The sequence below is a fragment of the Populus trichocarpa genome, chromosome 10 (assembly GCF_000002775.5).
Source record: "Populus trichocarpa isolate Nisqually-1 chromosome 10, P.trichocarpa_v4.1, whole genome shotgun sequence".
Lineage (NCBI taxonomy): Eukaryota > Viridiplantae > Streptophyta > Magnoliopsida > Malpighiales > Salicaceae > Populus > Populus trichocarpa.
This window is the reverse complement of record NC_037294.2, coordinates 8,875,897-8,898,846: the sequence shown is the minus strand read 5'-3', so window position 1 is coordinate 8,898,846 and position 22,950 is coordinate 8,875,897. Positions and strand designations below refer to the sequence as shown.

The window sequence follows — 22,950 nt, the reverse complement described above, 5'->3', positions numbered from 1 at the left end:
AAGGTCTGAGAGCCTTGAATCTGGCTTGTTTGTCAGATTCAAGTAAACATGGGTTCGATGCAGCTTTTTGAATTTAAAAATAATAAAATAATACCAAAATACCAAAATATCCCCCATGATTATAGAAAATTACACAAAAAACAGTGTGAAAAAACAAAACTACTCTCGTATGCAAAGCTTATTTTTTTCTTTTCTAAGGCTAAAGATGTATTTTAACTATTTAACAATTTGTGAAATGTCAAAAAAACCCTTGAACAACATATATTAATTTTGTTAATCTTGGAGGTAGAATTGTATTTTTACTATGCAAATAATCGTGAAAAGAATACCAAACCCCCGCTCAAACGTTTAATGACCAATGAGCCTATGAAAAATACTAAAATACCTCCACAACTAGGGTTTTAATTTTTTTCAACCAAATGACAAAATGATAATTTAATTTTATGTGAAAAAACAACATTAGCCCCATTTTAAGCTTCCAGAGCTTGGAAAATCCATTATGAAAGTCTATTATGGATCGTGTCTTGTTTCAAGGTACACTTACATAGGGTTGTCAGACCTAAGCTATTTGGACAACAAATTCTCAATGTCGACGTTGTTTTAACCCAAACTAGAGTTAAAAGACTCCATGCCTATAATTCATCTTCATAGTGCCTTGAATCGTTACAACACTCGCACTTAACTCCCTTTTCACAAGTGCCAACATAATCTCGACAATTCTCAATGTTGTCGTTGTTTTAACCATTACCTAACTCTAGCGCAAATGTAAAACAATGAACTGTCAAAAGCTTAAATCGCAAAAAAAAAAAAAACCAGGGAATGAAATGAAAAGATGGTAACACGTGGAGTTGACCTATATAACCTGCAAAATCGATGACTTGGATAATGGATATAATAACCACAATGAGTTAATCCGACTGGAGAATCTACCTCTTTCCTTTTTCTTCATTTATTCCCCTTCAGGTTGGGCCTTGACTAAGTCTAAATTGACCTCGAGTTTGATTAAAGAATGAAGATAAAGTTTTAAAAATAAATAAACATTTAAGAATAAAATTAAAAAAATATTAGGTGAACCTCCTAGATCGAGGTCATTTATCTCAACTCGTAACCCATGAAATCATATACTCAAATTCAATAAAAAAGCTCAATTCCCAACCTATTTCAATGTTAGAGGATAAAATCGTAAAAAAAAATCTAAATTAATAAAAATTGCCAAAGCAATAAGAATTGCAAAAAAAAAAAAAAATGAGAATCAAATTACATAAGAAAAAAAGGGAAGGGGAATAAAATTGTAAAAAAAATTAAATTCTAAAAATCATTAAAACAAAACAAATAATAATTAAAAGAATGTGAACCAAATATAACAAATAAAAAAAATAAAAGGAGGATAAAATTGAAAAATAAATAAATTTTAAAGGATGAAATTGAAAACAAATTAACTTAAAATGGGGGATCATGCAAACCCATATGAATTTTCTAAACCTAGATTAATCCCCTAAACTCGCAACCTGTAAAATCCTAGACTCAAATTCAATTAAGAAACTCAATTCCCAACCAATTTAATGTTTGAGGGTAAAATCATAAAAAAAAAATCCAAAACAAAAGGAATTGCAAAAAAAAACAAGAAGGGTCAATTTACATAGGAAAAAATATTGAAGGATGATGAAATCATAAGTAAAAATTATCCAAAATAAAATATGCAACAAACAAGAGAATAGGATCCAAATCTAAAAGATAAAAAAAATTAAAGGAAAATAAAATTGAAAAACAAATCCAATTGTATAAACCATTTTAAATAAAAACAAAATAGTAATTAAAAAAATATAGATCAAATCTAAAGAAAAAACAAATTGAAAGATTGGTTTGAAACTCTAAAGGTTGGTTTGAAATTCTAAAGTGTCACGCATGAAAACCAAGGTGAAGAGACAAAAAAAAAAGAAACAGAAGTTTATCAGTGCCAAACTAGAGTTCAAAAAGCCACATCCGATGATGTGAAAGGGAGAGGCTATCGAGACGAATCCAATCACACCAAAAAAACTCATTGTTGATTGTCGTAAGCCTTTGCACATGTCACTCGAAAGTGAAGAAGCGCCTAATGCACTATGTATGCGTCAATAATTTTTTTTAATATTTTATATCTATTAAAAGACTAAATTTTCCTTTAAGTCAACATAAATATAACAAAAAAAACATAGTGAAAAGACAAAATAACTACTGGACAAGAGTTTTGATTTTTTTTTTCTTTTTAGGGGTATCATTGTCATCTTACTATGTTAAATAAAAAGAAAAAATGAACATGACCCTGAATGATAGTTTGTTTATTTTTTAAAGGTAATTAAGTAATTTTACCGTGCTAAAAAATAAAAAAAACTAAATATTTCCCGGTCAATATCATAATAACTAATGAACTACGTGGAAAGATTGAATTACCCCTAAAAAAAATTTATTTATTTTTCTAGAAAAGATAAAAAAAAAAAAAACATTGCACTACCGGGATGAATAATAAACTAAACCTTTGGCCACAATGTATTTACCTTCTGTTTTAGTTTTTTTTTTTTTTTTTTACAAATAGATATTATATATTTATATGTGATATCAACGAACACGACATGTTAATTTTACATATTCATAATTTATAATCATCAATGGATATAATTATCATATTTTTATAACTATATCTTAAACTTTAATCATACATTAAAATTAGAAACTTAGATTTTTAGAATTTGAAATATGATATCAAAATAATAAATATATATCATGTTTTTGTTATTTATAAAATAAAATTAAAGGGTTAAACAATTAGGTTTGCATAATAAGGTTTAAAATGATTAAATAAACAGTAAAAACACTTGGAACCTTGACACAATCGGATCCCTTTTTCATCATGTTCGCTCCGACTCCAATTCCAACGGACAATCTGTCCTCCGACAAGTCCACTTGCAAATTGCAATTGCTTCAGGAGCCGCCAAGCAGAGGCTAAAGGCAAAAGAGAATTTTAGTTGATCCTGAGCCCCGACAATGGAGTTCTGTCCTCTATGAAACGACAACAGATTACAATAACACCGTTGGTTGTCAAGGCTTTGCATGGACTAATTTGTGTCACTGAATTTTCTTGATCTAAACCAAAACCCATTCAAGAGAATGCCGAAAGAAACTCAGGAGCCAAGCAGAAGAGGCAAGGAAATGAAGAACACAGAGAGAGAATAAGGTATTTTTTATTACAACATCTCCCGTAGAAACAGGAAATATAAATTTTTAAATTACAAATTAAGCTACTTCCCTCAAAAGAAAAGAAAAGAAATTGGATTTCTCATTCCATCTATGCTATGAAATCTTGCTGGACCTGCCCGAAAATTTTAGGCCAGGTTTTGGAGTCAATGGGAGTCTAATCCGAAGCAATCTTTAACCCACCTGACCTTTCAAAATCTCACCTTAGCAAAAAATGAAGTGCTCGTTGCAAAACCAAGAACTTTTTTTCCAAAGAATAGGACACCTAGTGAGTGAAAAAGCAGCGTTCCTCCTCCTATGTTCCGATCCTTTCAAGATTTTCAGATACAATTTTCATCCTAGGGCGAACCTCAGAGTCGGCTTCGGTGCAAGCAAGAGCAACATGAAAAACCGCTAGCACCTCCTTTTTTGCATGTACTTCTTGGAGCAACATTGAATCAACCATGTCTGATAAAGGGTTTTCATCTGCAAATCCCTTTCTCACCCATCTCACCAGGTCTGGAATTTCTATCGAAGTGGACGTGGTTGGTGAAAGCTCAGGAGATTTTCCAGTAAGCAACTCGAGCAAAACAATTCCAAATGAATACACATCCCATTTTTGGGTAGGTCTGTTGCCCGAAACACGAGCCTCTGGAGCACGGTAGTTGTTTGTTCGCTCTGTTTGAGCTGATTTTAAGTAAGGGAGTGCTCCGCCCATAAAGCCGCCCGAAGAGGAGGGATTGTTGCCAGTGATGCTGATCAGTCGGTTGAGGCCAAAATCAGAAATGTAAGGTTGGAATTCGTTGTCGAGGAGAATATTAGATGGCTTGATGTCTCCGTGGACAAATTTTCTCGGGCTGCATTCGTGAAGGTAGGCTAAGCCCCTGGCTGTCCCCTTGGCAATTCTCAGCCTGGTTGACCATGACAGACTTGTTGAAGGCTGACCATTTTTCCCTGTCAATTAATGCTGTTTATTAGTGCCTATACCTTCACGGTTAAATTGTAAGTGAGGATTCAGAAAATGATCATTACAGAACTTAGAGATTACGCAAAATAATCAAAACTATAACAAACACCTAGAGAAGGTGTCATCAATGCCTGCTATAGCAGATAAACCAGATAAGACGTGATGCAGATTCTCCATTGTTCTGGCATTTATTTACAATCATGGACCCAAATCAAGAAAATAAAATCAATGTCTAATTTGTTTAAGTATTTTATTCTTCATTTTTCTAACATTTATTATCCTTCATGGACCATGCCAAGGATATAAGAACAAAAATGATCACCCATGTGGATGCTGGATGCAGAGGAGCCACTGTTAACTCGAGTAAAAAAGGACTGGAAAAAAATAAACCATGTTTGGTACTATATATTATATCATAAATTTGTAATGGATCATGAATGCCATCTGCTTCAACATATGCATTTGCAGACTACTAGCTGAATGTATGGTATACTGCATATTTATTTTGATGGGTCTTGATCAGAGTTAAGAATCTTAAATGTCTTCTAGTTCTTCTGACAGCAAGCACAGAGCACCCAGGAAGGTGCTACAGAGAATGATCATGAGTCACAAATTTACAGTAAAGGGGACTTCTATCAATTGTTTGGAGCAAAAACAAGAAAGATTATAAAGATCACTCTTTTGGGATAAAGTTTAACATTCAGATAAAAGTGGGAGAGAAAAAGGAACTTTTGACAAAGTTGAAGCATGCACCTATGAAAGAAACTTGAGGCGTCGAGATTGATTTCTCGAATACATGAGCTTTGAAAAAAATCCTACAGGAGGAACAAGATGGAGGACATACTGTAGTTTTGACTGCATGCTAGCATTTATGGAATCTCGGTGAATGCTCGCCTAAAGAAGAATCGGTGGGGTCAAACTGTACTAACGCATCGCATTGTGATTGGAATGCTAAATCCCCCACCATCATCGGTACTCCATCAACCACTTCAGGTAATGCGTGGCCAATGATGAGGGACCTACCAATTCGGTGCATCTCAAAGGCAAGCTACAGTGTCATCGTAACCCGCGAACCCACGACAAATAGAAATACTCCTTGAAGAGAGAATCATATCCTTCCTAATACTAGTATTATATAGTGAGAATTTGCCTGGGATATGTTGGGTCAAAATAATTTTTAAAAAATTAAATAAAAATATTAAAAGTAGAGAGATGTTTTTATAATATTATTAAATTTAATCAAGTAATTTGATTTTGAAATTTGCTAACCCGGTTTCATGCCTAGTTTAAGTTTTATTAAACCATATGAGAGCTGATTCAAAATGAATCAATCAATTTAATGTGTCTAAAAAAAACTTGAATAACCGGTAAAAACATGACATAGCTTTTAAAAAAACTTTAAGATGATATTTTTTTTAAATACTCAGACGATGCTAGATTGAATTGACCTCGATCACCCACATGGATCATGGATTTCAATGAGTTTAATAACTTTTTTGTTTTTTAAAATTATTTTTATTTAAATTTATGATAAAAATAGATGTTTGCAAAATCAAGCATCAATCATAAAATAAAATGTTTATTTGAGATTGTGATAACCTTATAGAAAGTAAACAAAAATAAATCATGAATTCTATTTTCCATTCAATCTAATATTGAAGAAGAGTGAAATAAAAAAAACAATTAAAAAAAATTAAAGGACCAAAAACTAAAAAAAAAACAAATTGAATTTGATAGGTAAACCAGTCAAACCTGTGAATCGGGTAATCCAAGTCAATAAGTAAACCCGCAAACCAGGTAATGGACTCCAATGAAACTAATAATTTGTTTTTTTTTTCTAAACTATTGTTTATTTAACTATATGATAACAAAAATAGACGATCATGAAATTGAGCGTCATACCAATATTGAAACTTTTTTAAAAGATTATGATAACCTCATAGAAAGTGAAATAGAACAAATTATAAAACTCAATTCTCAATCACAATAAACACATGATATAAATACAAAGTTAAAAAAATCAATAACCAAAGAAAAAAAAGATATAAAAAAAAACAATATAGATTATTATTGTAATCCACAATACTAATGATGTGGGGAAATAATGTTTTCTCCACGACTTTTAACTTTATATTTAATTTAATATAGTCTAATCATTTTTTTTGGATTCCACGGAATTCTCTCTTTTTTTATCTTTTTTTAAGGTGTTTAGAAGTGTAGTAGTAGTTGTTTTTTAAAATATTTTTTTGCTTGAAAATACATTAAAATTATATATTTTTATTTTAAAAAAATTATTTTTGACATCAACACATCAAAATATTTTAAAAAAACACACTTAGTAGCTAGACACCCCCGATAACACCCGGGTTTAAACCCAGGGCATGCACCATGGGAGCATGGCGGTGATCCACAGCGCCAAAAGCGAAGATCTGACTTTCCTAGATTCCATCTAGCTCAATGCATAAAGTCAAATATGAAATACTAGTTTTTGAGATTCTAAATCCAAGATTTGTCACTTCCCATTCCATTGATTACTGAAAAATTTAAGTAATAGACAACAAAAAATAAAAACCCTCAGCCCTCGAACCCCTTTTTTACTCTAAATTCCTCTCCCAAGTTTAAATCCAGCAAGATGGGACTAGTCTGGTATGCAATGGAACAGTATTTCTCTTTTATTTGTGAATGGAAAGGAGAGACCAGGCATTGCATTAACAAAGGGAAAGAGACTAGTGAGTGAGAGGCACTGCCTGCCTACATAAAGCATGGCCTGTAAAAAGCAGTGCACTTGACTACTTGAGACGAGGCCAAGGGGGAGTGAGTGGGTGATATACATCCCAACTGGTAGGCCACACGCCCAATAATGTCCGAGTCATAATGGCCATTCCCATTCCCATTATTTAAGCCCATTTATGATCCCTAATTGATGTTCCCTCTGCTGAAAGGAACAATAACTATTGCACCAGTACCTCCCTTGTCTACTAACTGTTTGAAAGGGAGTTTTAATACACACACACACACACACACTTTGATTCTCAAACATCCTCTTGACTCTAGCTTTTCGTGCTTACAACTCCCCTCCTCGTCCGTCCCACAACAGTTAGATTAGCCGTCAAGTCAATTAGTTTATCGAGAAATCTCAAGTTCGAGCTGGTTTTTTTTCATGAAACAGAAGGTCTTAAAAATATTGTGTTTAAAAACAAAGGTATTGAGTTTGTGTTCAAATCGGAATAAAGTTGGACAAAATGTTAGAAACATGTGATCCAACTTGAACCTGATGTTACAACTTTCGGTTAAAAGAAAAGGTTTGGTTTAGTACAAAAAGTCAATGGCTTTTAGGCTCTAGCAATGAATAATTCATGAAGGATCAAAGATAATGCAACTTAGACATATTGTAAAAGGAACAAAGAGAAAAAGGAATACAGACCTCGAAGAGCATTAGCCAAGTTGCCATTGGAGATGAAATCACTGATGAGAAGCTTTTCATCTGGAGCCCAGTAATAAGCTCTCAACTTGACAACATTTGGATGCTTAACCTTCCCAATAGCCTGCGCCTCCGTTACAAACTCTTTGTACCTCTGCTCTCCTCCCTCGCCAAGCCTCCTCACCGCCACCGGAATGCCATTTCCGAGCACCACTTTATACACTATCCCCAACCCACTCTTCCCCAACACATAAGCAGATGCTCTTAGCAATTCATCAAGCTCAAAAGTAAAACCTTTATCGATCGCCACCAGCTCTCCTTCCGGCTTCCCTCTTTCTACTTTTTCCAGATCTTCCAATTCAGAGTCATCGTTTCGAAGCCCATTACCACAATAACATAGTGAACACGAGTGTGATTTCTCATTGCCACCAAATTTGCTTTTCCCAGCGCAGCTACAACCATTAGAATCATCCTTCTTTTTCCAGTAAATATAAACTATAACTAGACCAAGAAACGCCACACCAGCTGCGTCAGCTACTGAGATTAATATTATCAAACCGGGACTTAATCCTTTTCTAGGACTGTTATCAGAAACCGGTGCTGAATTCTGAGTTTCAGACGAGCTATGTGCGGGGTCCTTGCAAGATTTCTGAAGAGGAAACCCGCAAAGCAAAGGATTGCTGAGGAAAGCAGTCGGTCCTTGGTTAGCAAAAGACCCTGTTTGAGGTATCTCGCCGCTGAAATTGTTGTTTCGCAGATCAAAACTCACAGTAACAGGCAAATTTCCCAGTGATTTCGGAATCCTACCCGATAAATGATTGAAAGAAAGATTTAAAGTATTGGACAAAGACTTAAGCTCTCCCATATCGTTAGGAATGGATCCATTGAAATCATTAGCAGAAAGATCAAGCTGCATTAAATTATCCAATTCAGGCCAAATCCCAGCTGGAATTGGACCGGAGAATTTATTTTTCGCTAGGATCAACCTCTGCAACTGCTTGCAGCTATTTAAATTTTGAGGCAAAGAACCCGACAGCGAGTTGTTGGAAAGGTCAAGATTTTGAAGACGAGGGAGGTTACAGATGAAAGGAGGGAGAGAACCAGAAAGATTGTTACCGTAGAGAAAAAGACTGTGAAGTGAAGTAGCGTTAAGCAGCTGGTCAGGTATTGAACCGTAGAAGTTGTTGTTGTGGAGATTAAGTCTCCGAAGATAAATTAAGGTGCCAAGCTCGGATGGAATGTAACCGCGGAGATTCTTGCCGGAGATTGCAATGCCAACAACACGAGGGTCCGGTAACCCGGTTATGTTCATGCAGGAAATGCCAGTCCAGTGACATGGATTTTGGTCATCTTCGTTCCAGTCAGAGAAAGCAGAGCCAGCAGAACTTTGATCAACGGCTGATTTTAAGGACAGGAGGGATAAGCCATCAGCTGTGAGGGAGTGGCTGGGTTTGGTGCTGAATAGGAAGTGAAAGAAGAGAAAGAGCAGCGTTAACGAGAGGTTTCTCTTCATCACGGTGTTTTTGTTTCGGAGAGGAGTAAAATGAGAGAGTGGCATATACTTACAGTGGAAACTATAAGAAGGAAAAGAAAGGCAAGTGATGCTGGAGGGTGTGGAGGTGGTTGGGAGTGAGAGATTTATGAGAGGAAGAGACTTGAGAAAGACGAGATTTTGATTAAAATGGGGTCCACCTGAGAAAGGACTTCCGAGGGGAGTAGAAGAAAAGCAATGACGCAAGTGCTTTCTGATTAGAGAGTTTGGTCTCATGCATGACACTGATGTTTTTATGCGTCTATGTTTCTCTTCTTGTCTACATGACCTGGAAGGAGGAAACGGTGGAAATTTCCTTGGATAATTTTTTTGTGACTTTCTGCCATTTTTAAGGCCTGCTTTTAGTTTGCTGTTGAGCTAATCATGGGGGTGCACCGATCATGGCCTGTTCTCGAGTGATTTGTTAGCCGAAAGAATTCGCGAGCTGAAGGTGATTATTACGAGACTACAGATAATTCTTGATGACCAGCTGGTGTTTTTGATCGCTTGATCACCAATTAGTTTGATCCTTAATTATTTTAATCTCTTAATGGAGAAACCACAAAAAGGTTTATTTTCATGAGAATTGAGAGAGGATTTAAATAAAATATACATTAGAATGCATTTCTATATATATATATATATATATATATATATATATACACACTTTGAAAAAACTGTTGTCTATTCAAGTGGAGTTTTGGGATTTGCAAGAATTTTGGGGTCTTCTTTCGCAGAGATAAACGGCATTGTATCATGTCAAGTAGTTAGTCTCTATGCCTATATTTCTTGACAGAGACCTACCTAATCTGCTCCCATCCTTGTCAAGAAGAGAAGAAACAAGATTTAACAAGTGACTAAAAGGGACCTACGATCGATCTGTAAGGTACAGACTTTTCGTCAAGTTACAAATACTTCATCCGTAGGCAACTACTATACTGGACAGACAACGTAAACAACACAGAAAACATACTAACATAGTGACTACCTTGTTGGGATATTCAAGCAATCAACCACACACCAATTTACGTGGTTCGGCAACTTGCCTACTCCACGGAGCTACTGGTTTGTATTAATCAAGCTTACAAACAATACAAACAAGAGGAGGAGAAAAACTCAACTCAACTCAACACTCTCAAGCTCTCTCTTCTCTTCTTTCTCTCTGTGTTTTCGCACACTTTCACTTGCTCTACATCTCAGCTCTTCATCTGTCTAATTATAGGCAGAGCTATGGGAAGAAGTCAAGGCCAACAATTACGGCAAAAATGGTTGCCACCTACCAACCATTGACTCTAGCCATGCAGCCATGTTTGACATGGCTGCCAACAACCATTTGTGTCCATACACAACAATCTCCCACTTGGACACAAATGGTGCTATATCTATCTTTTAATCTTTGAGACCAACTGAAGCTTTACATAGCTTCAGTTTATCAAGAGTAACTCCTTTGGTTAACATGTCAGCTGGATTCTTGCTTCCGCAGATCTTTTCTAGCATCAGTTGCTCCTCGTCTAGCAATTGTCGGATGAAGTGATATTTGATCTGAATATGCTTCGTCCTTGAGTGAAATGCTGGATTCTTGGCAAGGAAGATTGCACTCTGACTATCGCTATACAAAGTACCCTTTTCATTCATCTTGCCCAATTCTTTCAGAAAACTCTGCAACCATACGATCTCTTTTGCAGATTCTGAGACTGCAACATATTCAGCTTCTGTTGTTGAAAGAGCGACGATCTTTTGTAAGGTAGAACTCCAGGAAATAGCAGTTCCTCCTAGAGTATATACATATCCTGTAGTGCTCTTTCGGCTATCAACATCTCCTGCTAAATCAGCGTCTACAAAACCTTCAAGTTTCAGACCACCAGCTGTGAATGTGAGACATGTCTCTGATGACCCTTTTAAGTACCTCATGATCCATTTGACCGCCTCCCAATGCTGCTTTCCAGGATTGCTCATATATCGGCTTACAACTCCCACTGCATGGGCAATGTCTGGTCTGGTACAGACCATAGCATACATCAAAGAGCCGATAGCTGAGGCGTATGGAATCTTATCCATGTATCCACTTTCTAGCTCAGTTTTTGGTGACTGGTCTTTGCTGAGCTTGAAATGATTCCCCAGTGGTGTACTTACTGGTTTAGTATTATCCATACTAAACCTGCTGAGAACCTTCTTGACATACTCTGTTTGTGAAAGCCTTAGTACGCCTTTGTCTTTATCTCTGAAGATTCTCATGCCAAGTATTTGTTTAGCAGCTCCCAGATCCTTCATTTCAAACTGTTTTGACAACTGTTGTTTCAGCTTATCAATCTCCTCAATGCTGGATCCTGCAATCAACATATCATCTACATATAATAGTAGAATGATGTAGGAGTTGTCAAAATGTTTGACATAGCAACAATGATCAGCTTGGCATCTTGTATACCCGGAACTGCACATGAAGTTGTCAAACTTCTTGTACCACTGTCTTGGAGCTTGCTTCAAACCGTATAGGCTTTTCTGTAGCTTGCAGACTTGATTCTCCTTTCCTTGCATTGCAAACCCTTCTGGCTGTTGCATGTAAATATCTTCCTCCAAGTCACCATGAAGGAATGCTGTTTTTACATCTAACTGTTCAAGATGTAAATTTTCTGCAGCTACTATCCCCAAAACAACTCTGATTGTTGTGAGCTTCACAACTGGAGAAAATATCTCAGAGTAGTCAATGCCTTTCTTTTGTTGAAACCCTTTGACAACAAGTCTTGCCTTAAACCGTTTACTTCCGTCATGCTCAGTCTTCACTCTGTAAACCCACTTGTTTTGTAAAGCCTTCTTTCCTTCAGGCAGTGTGGTTAACTCCCAAGTCTTGTTCTTCAGCAACGAACTCATCTCATCCTTCATGGCCAACTCCCACTTGCTTGAGTTTCCATCTTGTAAGGATTCTTCATAAGTTAGCGGTTCACCACCATCTGTCAACAAAATGTAATTCAGTAAAAGAGTGAACCGTTGCGGGGGCTTTATCGTCCTCGAAGACCTGCGAACAGCTGGTTCAATTTGCTCCGCATCTTCTTGTGTAGTAGCGGGTACAGATATGCTTGAGTCTTCTTGTAAAGACTCTTGATTGTTGTTCTGCTCAGTAACATCGGGAAGGCCTTCTAATCTTATGAATTCAGATCCTTGTGGCCTTGTATCTGAATCAGCCCTATCTGTTTCTGCACTTGATCTGTCTTTGTACAGAACTTTCTCATTGAAGATCACGTTCCTGCTTCTGATAATCTTTCTATTCTGATCATCCCAGAACCGAAAGCCAAATTCTTCATCTCCATAGCCGATGAAGAAACATTTCTTGGATTTGGCATCCAACTTGTTGCGAGCATCAGAATCTATATGAACATAGGAAACACACCCAAAGACCTTTAAATGAGAGAGTTGTACCTCTTTTCCTCTCCATACTTCCTCGGGCAGTCTGAACTCCAAAGGAACCGATGGTCCACGGTTGATCAAGTAAACTGCGGTATGAACTGCGTCGGCCCAGAATGTTTGAGGTAACCCTGAATGCAACCTCATGCTTCTAGCTCGTTCATTGATGGTCCTGTTCATCCGTTCAGCAATGCCATTCTGTTGTGGTGTGCCTGGAACGGTCTTTTCCATTCTGATGCCATTAACAGCACAATACTCTTTGAAGCCTCCATCAATGTATTCTCCTCCATTATCGGATCTCAAACATTTCAACTTCAGGCCTGATTCAGTTTCAACCATAGCCTTCCACTTCTTGAATGTTTCAAACACATCAGATTTATTTTTCAGAAAGTAGACCCATACCTTTCTGCTGTAATCGTCAATGAATGTGACGTAATACCGAGAACCTCCAAGAGATGCTACTGGAGACGGTCCCCATAAATCTGTGTGTACCAGTTCTAGCTTTCTTGGTCTTAAGGTCCTGCCAACCTTTAAGAAACTGAGCTTCTTCTGTTTTCCAAGAACACAACTTTCATAAATGTCTAGATCAACATTTTTGAGCTCTGGCAGCTTTCCCTTTGATTGAAGTATCTTCATCCCCTTTTGACTCATATGGCCGAGTCTACAGTGCCATAGATGTGCTTGATTTTCTGATTCAGTAGAGGCAATAATGTCTTCAAATCTTGTGGTCATATACAGGGTGCCGGTTTTCTTTCCACGAGCCAAAACCATTGCTCCCTTTGATACCTTCCACATACCTCCAGAAAAAAGAATTGAATGACCATTATCATCAAGTTGTCCGACTGAGATCAACTTCTTCTTTAGTCCAGGAACATGCCTTACATTTTGCAAGATCCATGTAGATCCATTCATTGTCTTGATTTGCACATCTCCTATACCCACAATCTTCATTGGTTGTCCATCGGCCAGATAGACTACACCGTGATCTCCAGCAACATAGTTTTGCATCATCTCATGATGTGGTGTACAGTGGAATGAAGCACCAGAATCAAGAATCCAATCATCAATTGGACTTTGTACAGCAAGAATCAAAGCGTCTTGCACCTCATCTGTGGTAGCGTTTGCAGAGTCAGCTTCAGGTTTTTTCGGTTTTATGCAATTCCTCATGAAATGACCAGGTTTGCCACAATTCCAACATTCAACCTGCTTTCTGGGTCCGAACTTGCTTTTACTTCTGTATCTTGATTTGGATCTACCTCTGGATAAGCCTCTATCCTGTCTCCTCCCTCGAGTGTTAATGTTGAGAGCTGATCCTGAACTTGAACTTTCACCTGAGTCTTTCCTTCGCACTTCTTCAGCTAAAATCAAGTCTCGAATGTCATCATATTTCAGTTTGGATTTTCCAGCTGAGTTGCTCACGGCTGTCCTCATACCTTCCCAACTGCTTGGAAGTGAAGCCAGCAAAATGAGTGCACGGATCTCATCATCAAACTCAATCTCAACAGATGACAATTGATTTGTGATGGTATTGAAGTTGTTGAGATGTTGTGTCACAGAGGTGCTTTCTGTCATCTTCAAGTTGAACAGCTTCTTCATCAGGTGCACTTTGTTATTTGCTGAGGGCTTCTCATACATCCCAGACAAAGCTTCCATTAGTCTTGCAGTGGATCTTTCTTTTGTAACATTGTGAGCTACTCTTCTCGACAAGGATAGCCGGATAATGCCCAAAACCTGTCTATCAAGAATTTGCCAATCTTCTTCTTGCATATTTTCTGGTTTGCTCCCCAACAAGGGAAGATGAAGTTTCTTCCCATATAGATAATCCTCAATTTGCATTTTCCAGTATCCAAAATCTGTTCCATCAAATTTTTCAATTCCCGCAGCTTTTATTTCATCTGCCATTTTAATATGTCTCGGATTTAAATCTGTCAAATCTGACCTTACAGATGTGTCCGGAACGGCCAAAACTATTGGAAACGACACTGAGATCACCCCAATCGGACTTCGGATGGCTCAGATCTTAACAGTCAAAGTTTTAGGTCAACAGACGGTGCTGATAAAGCCACGTGTCAGGCCGAAATAGTGTCTGCGAAACACTGAATCAAAACCCACTGTGATGACGTGGCTAGATGACGTGTCATCCACGTCAGAAATCCGGGCCCACCTTTGATGACGTGGCAAAAGGCACGCACTTTTTGGCTGACGTGGCAGGTGATGACGTGGCTGCTGACTGGTCTGATGACGTGGCGGATGACTGTGCAGAATTGCTGGCGTGGCTGATGACTGGCTGCTTGCGTGGCGGGTCAACCCGGTTCACTTGCAGACAATCGGGTGAAGACGACGCGTGGAGAGCGTGGCGCGAGTGGTCGCGCGTGGGCAGTGCTGTCGTCGGCGCGTGTTGGCGCGTGCGGTCATGCAGGACGTCGGTTCTTCGCCGGTTTTTCAACAGTGGATTCGTCCGGTTGTCCTCTACACGATGGTATGTTCAAAAACACGTTTGGAGAACTTTGATTTTTGAGTTTGGATCAAACACCCTCTTTGTCAAGAACAAGCTCTGATACCAGTTGTTGGGATATTCAAGCAATCAACCACACACCAATTTACGTGGTTCGGCAACTTGCCTACTCCACGGAGCTACTGGTTTGTATTAATCAAGCTTACAAACAATACAAACAAGAGGAGGAGAAAAACTCAACTCAACTCAACACTCTCAAGCTCTCTCTTCTCTTCTTTCTCTCTGTGTTTTCGCACACTTTCACTTGCTCTACATCTCAGCTCTTCATCTGTCTAATTATAGGCAGAGCTATGGGAAGAAGTCAAGGCCAACAATTACGGCAAAAATGGTTGCCACCTACCAACCATTGACTCTAGCCATGCAGCCATGTTTGACATGGCTGCCAACAACCATTTGTGTCCATACACAACATACCTAACTGTTTCTGTTGTTCATATTACTTTTTTGTTTTTACAATGTTTCAAGTTGTTGTCGATGTATTATCCCAAATAATAAATACTACAGATAAAGAGTATTTTACAGTACATGCTGCAAAATACATTTTCCAGGACGATGAATTAGATCGGTTGTGTCTGGGAGTGTAGTTATGGTTCCTTTTCAAAATATTTTTTACTCAGAAAAGTATGCCAATAATATTTTTTTTATTTTTTTAAAATTATTTTTGAGATCAATACATCAAAATGATTTGAAAACATCAAAAAATTATTAATTTAAAATAAAAATTTTAATTTTAATTTGTCTAAAAAACACTTCAAAGATAATAGTGTCAAACACTTTTATTGAATGTTCGTGACCCAACTTTTATAAACAAAGTTTAGAAAAAAAGAGCTCAGTTTGGGTTCAGCTTGCAGAATGAACCCAACTACCACCATAGACTAACCCAATATATTTTGAATTTTATTTTCTTTAAACCCTTAGGTGTCACTGGGTCATTAAAAAAGGGTGTCGATGAAAAACAAGATAATATACTTTTTTTTTTATAATATATATGTTTTTTTTAATTTAACGTAGGTGTCCGGGTCAGCTTGCACGCAACTCGACTAATACACTTGATTTGATAATATACTTGATTTGATTGGTAGATGGTTGGTCTCGCCTCTTATCAAATATACATGCATTTGGTGAGATTTTCTTGTGCCACTAATCGAAGTATAATCCATAATCCGTCCAAGGATTAACGCAGCCGTTCCATCTCTAAATTCCTCCTCGGATCAATCTCTTTCATGTAACCACCTCCACTCCCCCACACTAACAAAAATTAACATGGTAATGATAATAATAACTTGACTGACACTCCTGGTTCACATTTTTCATGTACTTGTCCGATTTGTTAGCTTCCAGTAGGGGCATTATTAGTATTATTTTACAATTCTTTTATCGAGAAAGAGCTGAATGATTATATCCCACTCTCAATCATGAAAGCATGCTTCGAAGCTAATAAAGAGAGAGACAGATGCTCTTTCCAGCTCCTATTATTGTTTTCTTGTGACTTGTTTCAAGAAATCAAGAGTGATCGAGCTTGATTTTGAGAATAAATACAACATAATTTACACATCTGCATTGCATGTCAAGTGAAGGCAGGTATTTTAGTGATAGCTCATACAGCAATAATATGTCGGCCGTTGATCTTTACTCCAACTGGTCCCTTCATACACAAGAAATGAACATCAGGAGAGATGAATAATTTAGAGTCGGAAACCGCTTGCCTTTCGAGTTAGGAAGCAGAAATACCTTGTTCTTTTCTGTAGTACGAAAATGTAAACAGCGCGTGACGGCAATTTCCTACCTATAGAACATAAACATAGAGTTAGGATTGGATTACAAAATCCTTTGCTTTGCATTTAAGGAATGCGATTGATGTGGCATGGCATGAAATCTTTCCCTCAAATAGCATTTGGTTTGGTTAATCAATGTGATCATGAGAAACTTTGATGCCATTTATTACCCCAAAATAGGTTTCAGTTTAACACTCATCGCACACACAATAGCACACACCAGCCGAGGAGCCCCCACATTCTAAGCACAAACTTCTCAAGTTGTTACTGTGTAAGTGTGTAAAAAGGCATATCTAGAATCGCATTCCTCAAGTACCGAATCCAAAATATTCATTTTCAAGATTTTAAGCACACGAGAATTTAAAAATACCAGGATTCCATGAGGAAAGTCTACTTGACAATTTGAAATGCGATGGACAAAAAATAGAAACAGAGCTACATTTTGGAAACAAGAGCAGTGAGGCCCCTACTTTATGCTTCAACCATCTGGTCCGGCTCTGAAGTTTCAGCTGACACAACTGGATAGTATTTGTAGTGGAGCTCTGAGACATCATCGCCAGATAGTTTCGTCCATCCATTTGCTCCCACATAATAAACTGTATGCAAAGCACAAATTGAAACCACAAATTAGCTCATGAAAGCATGCATGTACACAGACATGCACAAGCAAACAAATGTGAGGAGAGACTCGAGAGGGGAGGGGGGGTACCGCTTGCAACTCCACCACTGGCCCCATCACGGAACGTTGCATGATAAATAGCTCTTCTACCTAACTCTGCAGCTTCTTCAATTGACATATCAAATCGGTACCTGGCACAAGTGTAAGAATATGTTAACAAAAAGTGTGAACTACATTTTACAGAACTGCAGGGAAATGGTATAAAACTTCAACAATACTGCTCCGCTGGAGCAATGAAAGAAAGATAGAAGGCGTTCTTTTGTTGTCCAATGCACCATGTCTTACCCTACACCATGTCAACTTATTTAACATCTAGGATACATTATCAAAAATCACAAGCACAAAAACTATTGTTGGGATCACATATTTTCTCACTTCTTACCAGTGTAATGCAGCAGGAGCCTTTAGACTTTAGAGGCACTTCTCTAGTTGATATCCAGAGGCATCTGAGGACTTTTCTACTTATATTTGAGTCTCTTTTCTTCTGTACCAACACCTATGTGCTCCATATTTAATTTTTTTTACATTTTACTCCACAACATTTTCTTCAGCGGAAAAGGGGAGGGAGGCTAAAAAGATACATATATAACCACCTAAACACTGGATGAAATGTGTTGGACCATAGACAATCCACTTCCCAATCATTTTTTTTAATCATGAGTGAAATGTCCACAATGAACAATATGCTTCTTACGCTCTCACAGCCAATCCTACAATCTTGTCTTCTCAATTCTTGAGCATCTCTTATAAGTTGTTTCTTTTTTTTGCAAACACATAATTTTTACAGGGGTATTAATCATCCTCAACATTTATTTCAGCATTTGCATGCGCTTCTTGCTCTTTTCTTTCTTCTTCACTGTCCTATTTTCCAAGTGTTTCCATGAGATGTTTCGAACAAGACAGAGACTCAAGCTAAAGGCTAGTTAACTAATCAACAAATGCTTAAAAACTTATTTTCCAGGAATACTTCTGTCAGATGACAGTCAACAATAAGAAAAAACAATTAACAGGAAAGTGCACTCACCCACTATCCAGTATACCATATGCATATGGAGAACCAGATCCAACAGAGAATCTTGTTCCTTTCAGCCTTCCACCTTCACTGTCCACATAATATAGTCCAGGACCCTGCAACAAAGAGAATATAACACAGGTTATGCAAGTCACTAAAGGAAAACATGGCAAGGTAACATTCACATGCCATTACCGTTTCATCCCAACCAGCAATCATTGTCCCAACAGACAAGCCCATTCCACGGTAAGAGAACAGAATGTTTGCCAGAAGCTTTGATGCCCCTGTAACTGAAATTCTACGCTTGTTTGCCAATTCATGTAGTCGGCACTGAATTATACCCAAAAAAAATCCAATAAGCAATGAGCATAAAAGCACACAATTACAAATGAACATCAAACAATCTATGTAGCCTAACCCATATTCAATGTTAGGAAGCAAATACATCCAAGCACATAGAAGCACTCAAACTAAATTTCCACGACTTTGTGATTATGTAACTATACTTCATTAGACTTGGCTACTCAATAAGTATTCTGGAAGGATATGCCTATGCCTAGCCTGACAAATCATTTGCCTAAGGTTTTCAATAGATAATTTAATTGAATGTGGAGTTTTCACGTAGAGAAAAACATGTATCTTTATCGTACAACTTCACTTCATCTACTATGAAACAGGAAAGTATTAGCAAAATAAAACAGGTCTCAGTTTAAAAATTTCTAAGCATAATTTAGTTACATTTGCATTGGACATTGAAAGCAATGGATGGGGCATTGATAGAAATTTTCTGCGATTAAATTGACAACATTATCAGATCAATGAATAAAATTTTCCACTGCCTTCCCCATTTTTCCTGACATAGATTGGCTAGGTGTGGAGAGCATCTAGCTGGGATGTTATTATTTGACACCCTTATTTCAAAAGATATTTTGAACTAGTTTTACAGTCTTGACAGTCCTTGAGTGACAGAGGAACACAAACTTAGTAACAAAATTGTAAGACCATTGAATGTGCAAACAAGAGAAAATATGATAATGCAAATGTCACCTAAAAAGCCATGAAGCTGTCAACACTAGCCCGGTGAAGCATGAACCACTACCGACTTCACTAAGCAATCTAGTGAGCTGTACTTAATGCATCTATTAGGGAGAAAAGGAGAGGTGGTTTGGCCAATAGAGCCTGGTTATTACCAAAGATTTAAAACACCACATATGCTGTTTCCTACGAGGTCAATAGACATAACTCCAAAATCTTTACAAACAGGAAAACTTTGCCTATGAATTCTTCATGCCCATAGGTTTTGCCTTGCCCACGAGGATATCTATTATTAGTTAACAATTCTAGCATTGCAGGAGTTCTTACTAATAGATAACAGGTCCGTGGACGTAGGAAAACTGTAGAGAAACAAACACAGGTATACAACCTTAATGCCCAAATTTCTGTGCCAAAACTGGCAATCAGCAGCTCCACCAGCCATTGTACCAAGCATGTAGGGATTGATTTCAATGATTTTTTTAACTGACTGTGATGCTGAAAAAAAACCAAGGAAAGATTAAAAAAGTAGCACTGGAGAAACCATGGGAAAGATCAATATTAATGCTGGAAACATCTATCGATGGCATGCAAGCGATGTCAATGGCGTGCAAGCGATGTCAATGGCGTGCAAGCGATGAGGATGGCTACACAACATAACTTGAAATAAACCAAGACAATGACCAACACCAAGTGGAATGCATATTCATCCTACAAAAAAATTTGCAACATGTCCAGGTTTCCCTATTACTAAAGCTAGTAGATCCGATGGAACACTTTACACCAGCAGCATTTAATCTAAAAAAAAAACACAAGATTCCACAAACAACCACACATATATAACAATACAGTAAACCACAACTTTACCCAAACATAAATTGAATAAACATACCCTCCCCCACATACATATAACAAAACAATAAACCAGAATTTTATCCAAACAAACAAATGAATAAACATACAAATATAGCCCCCCATGCTAGCACGAGAATCAGCTGCAACAATGACACCCTCCTTAAAGATAAAGGCCAGCGTAGTTGTCCCCTTAGCCGGCTTCACCATCTGTACAGCTTCCTTCTGGAAGCCATCAAACTGGAACCAAAACGCAAAATAAAACTCAACCCACTAACAATTCTGACTTTCTCCACACAAATCGCAAACATAGAATAGTATAGCAAATAAAACTAAAACTTACATCCTTAGTCGTGGGTAGCTCAAAAGCTGGAGCAGCAGCAGCAGAAAACCCATCAACAAGCTCCCTACCGGCCGTTCCAAAGACCGAAGAAGTGGATTCGAGACCACTAGTATCAAACTTCATTATCTAAAAAAGCAAGCAACACGATAACTTCAGCACTAAAAGCCCTAATTCCCGTCACTGAAAAATCAATTCGTCAAAATTAACCGCACAAATTTAGAAACATGAGATCGCAAACTTTAATCTCTTGTTTTATCACATCAAAGCTATATAAAGCTTAGAATTATCGAATTAAATGTTGCTAAAGGTGCTAAAAAATGTGATTGGGATTTTGTAAAACCCTAAAAAAGTGATGCATGTTTGTGTAACATACCTTCGGATTTCGCGAGAAAGAGAAGAAATATGTGCAGAGATCGAGTATGATTAGTGATTACTGGATCTCAAGTTTAATAGTACTAAGATTGCTGGGTTTTATAAAGCTAGAACCTTTTCTTGTTCAACGGGCAAGAGCGGGGACTCTGAGCCTGGCTTTTCTTTGGGCCTTTTGCAATTCAGTAACTTGAGCTTTTGGACCGAGTCTAAGCGGACTTGGACTTGGACTTGGACTTGAATTTGGAATTGGGTTTGGGTTTTCACCCAATTATTTAGAAATAAGTCTATGCTTTCCAGTTTAAAACCCTTTCTCAGTTTATCGGCTTGTCATTCTTAGGAGCACTTCAATAATCATATAAAATAACATAAAATCACCAAAATTATTAGGAAGGAGAAGAGTCCATTTTTAGAGTTATTTCCCCACTGCACTGGGTTATCTGTACAACCATTTTTTAAAACTAGAAAAAATTGAGTATAGAGATAAATTATTTAAAATATTCTAGTGTTCATTGGGTGCATGAAAAGGAACTAAAACTTGGAAAGTATTGTAGCTCTTTTTTTTTTTCATGGTTTATCTGTCATTACCACATACAGTGAGGACAAATAAATATTTTCTCTTTTTATTATGCGGTGAAATGATTCAGATTTTCTTAAAAGCAAAAAAAAAAAAACCTAATATTAAGGGGTATTTTTTGAATTTTCACAATATTTTTTAGAAGTTGAATGGAAATTTGGTATTTAGACAAATATAAAAAATAATAAATAATTAAAATTCATGTTGAAACTACAAAAATACCATTACAATAAAAAATTTAAGCATGGGGTTAGGGGGTGTTTTTGGCTTTTCACAATGGATTTCTTATAATTACAAAGTCAGTTTGAGGGGAATTTGATGTTTGGCTAAATAAAAAAAAGGTGAGTGTGCTCGAGGGCGAGTAGGAGGTATCCGCGCCTTTCAGACAACATCTCCCAACATCCAAAAATGTTCTTTCATCGTGTCGTTTGAAGCACCACCATCTTCTCTTCTTGTTGGTATAACACGTATCTACGTTGGTGGTCCGATTTGATACTGGTGGGCCTTTCTTTTCAATTTCACCCTTTAATTACAACATTATTTATATTTTTTATATCAATTTTAATACTAATTCTTTTAAAATGTTTTTGGTCCTTTTACTAGATAGATTATTTTTCACTTTCACACTTTAAATTAAATATAAAATTTATTTTCTATTTTAAAAAAAAAAACTGTATGATTAAAATTCATTTTTCAATTTTGTCATTTAACATTTGATTAATTGAGAATTAAACTTCATGGTTTTTTCATATTAGGTGCTTCAAATCTAATGAATCGGTCATTTTTTTTTAAAAAAAAAAAGCTTTATAATCCTCTTAATTTTTTTATCAAGTTATTTGAATTTTATGATTTGAATCGCTAGTTTAACGGGATATCCAGAGTTAACTTAGTTTTGATTATCAAAGTTACAAATTTATCATAGCTATTTATTATGTTATTTTCTATCTCATTTGAGTGCTTAACATTATTTTTTAAAAATAATAATAATAATCAAGCACGCAATAAAACACGAGCATCAGGGCAGGTGCTAATCTAAATACGTAAACAGACTACATACATACAACGGGGGAGATGGCTCCTAGTTGAAACTTGAAAGTAGAGGCATTTGCATTTTCAAGTTACAGAGTTGTGTTGATGATTCTTTGATTTAGAATATACCATGAATTGAGTTTTATTTCAAATTTGTGTTAGTTTCTTTACCAAAACTAATATTATTTTATTTTTTAAAAATATAATTCGGGTTAACTTTATAAACCGTGGCCAGGGTA

The 22,950-nt window shown here is 36.9% G+C and overlaps 2 protein-coding genes across 5 annotated transcripts; both read right to left on the bottom strand.

Annotated features, from left to right (window-relative positions):
* Positions 1 to 3,202: 3,202 nt before the first annotated feature.
* Positions 3,203 to 9,346, bottom strand: LOC7460021 (receptor protein kinase-like protein ZAR1). The gene is made up of 2 exons (XM_024611420.2): positions 7,602 to 9,346; positions 3,203 to 4,164 (listed from the first exon to the last, which is right to left on the bottom strand). Exons 1-2 carry the CDS (start codon positions 9,154 to 9,156, stop codon positions 3,527 to 3,529), a joined length of 2,193 nt encoding a protein of 730 aa, XP_024467188.2. The 5' UTR covers positions 9,157 to 9,346; the 3' UTR covers positions 3,203 to 3,526.
* Positions 9,347 to 16,478: 7,132 nt separating this feature from the next.
* Positions 16,479 to 21,253, bottom strand: LOC7460023 (proteasome subunit beta type-5-B). Of its 4 annotated transcripts, none has more exons than XR_008060207.1 (10): positions 21,110 to 21,253; positions 20,737 to 20,862; positions 20,504 to 20,633; positions 19,933 to 20,039; positions 18,705 to 18,839; positions 18,522 to 18,625; positions 17,528 to 17,628; positions 17,289 to 17,414; positions 16,775 to 16,829; positions 16,479 to 16,688 (listed from the first exon to the last, which is right to left on the bottom strand). XR_008060207.1 is itself a non-coding variant. In XM_052456038.1 (8 exons), the coding sequence occupies exons 2-8, from the start codon at positions 20,857 to 20,859 to the stop codon at positions 17,290 to 17,292; spliced, it is 825 nt and encodes a 274-aa protein (XP_052311998.1). In that variant the 5' UTR covers positions 20,860 to 20,862; positions 21,110 to 21,253; the 3' UTR covers positions 17,095 to 17,289. The 4 variants fall into 4 exon arrangements, 2 of the variants coding, with proteins under 2 accessions (XP_052311998.1, XP_024464973.1); XR_008060208.1 differs by having other exon boundaries at positions 16,479 to 16,681; XM_052456038.1 differs by lacking the exons at positions 16,479 to 16,688; positions 16,775 to 16,829 and having other exon boundaries at positions 17,095 to 17,414.
* Between the last annotated feature and the right edge of the window lie 1,697 nt (positions 21,254 to 22,950).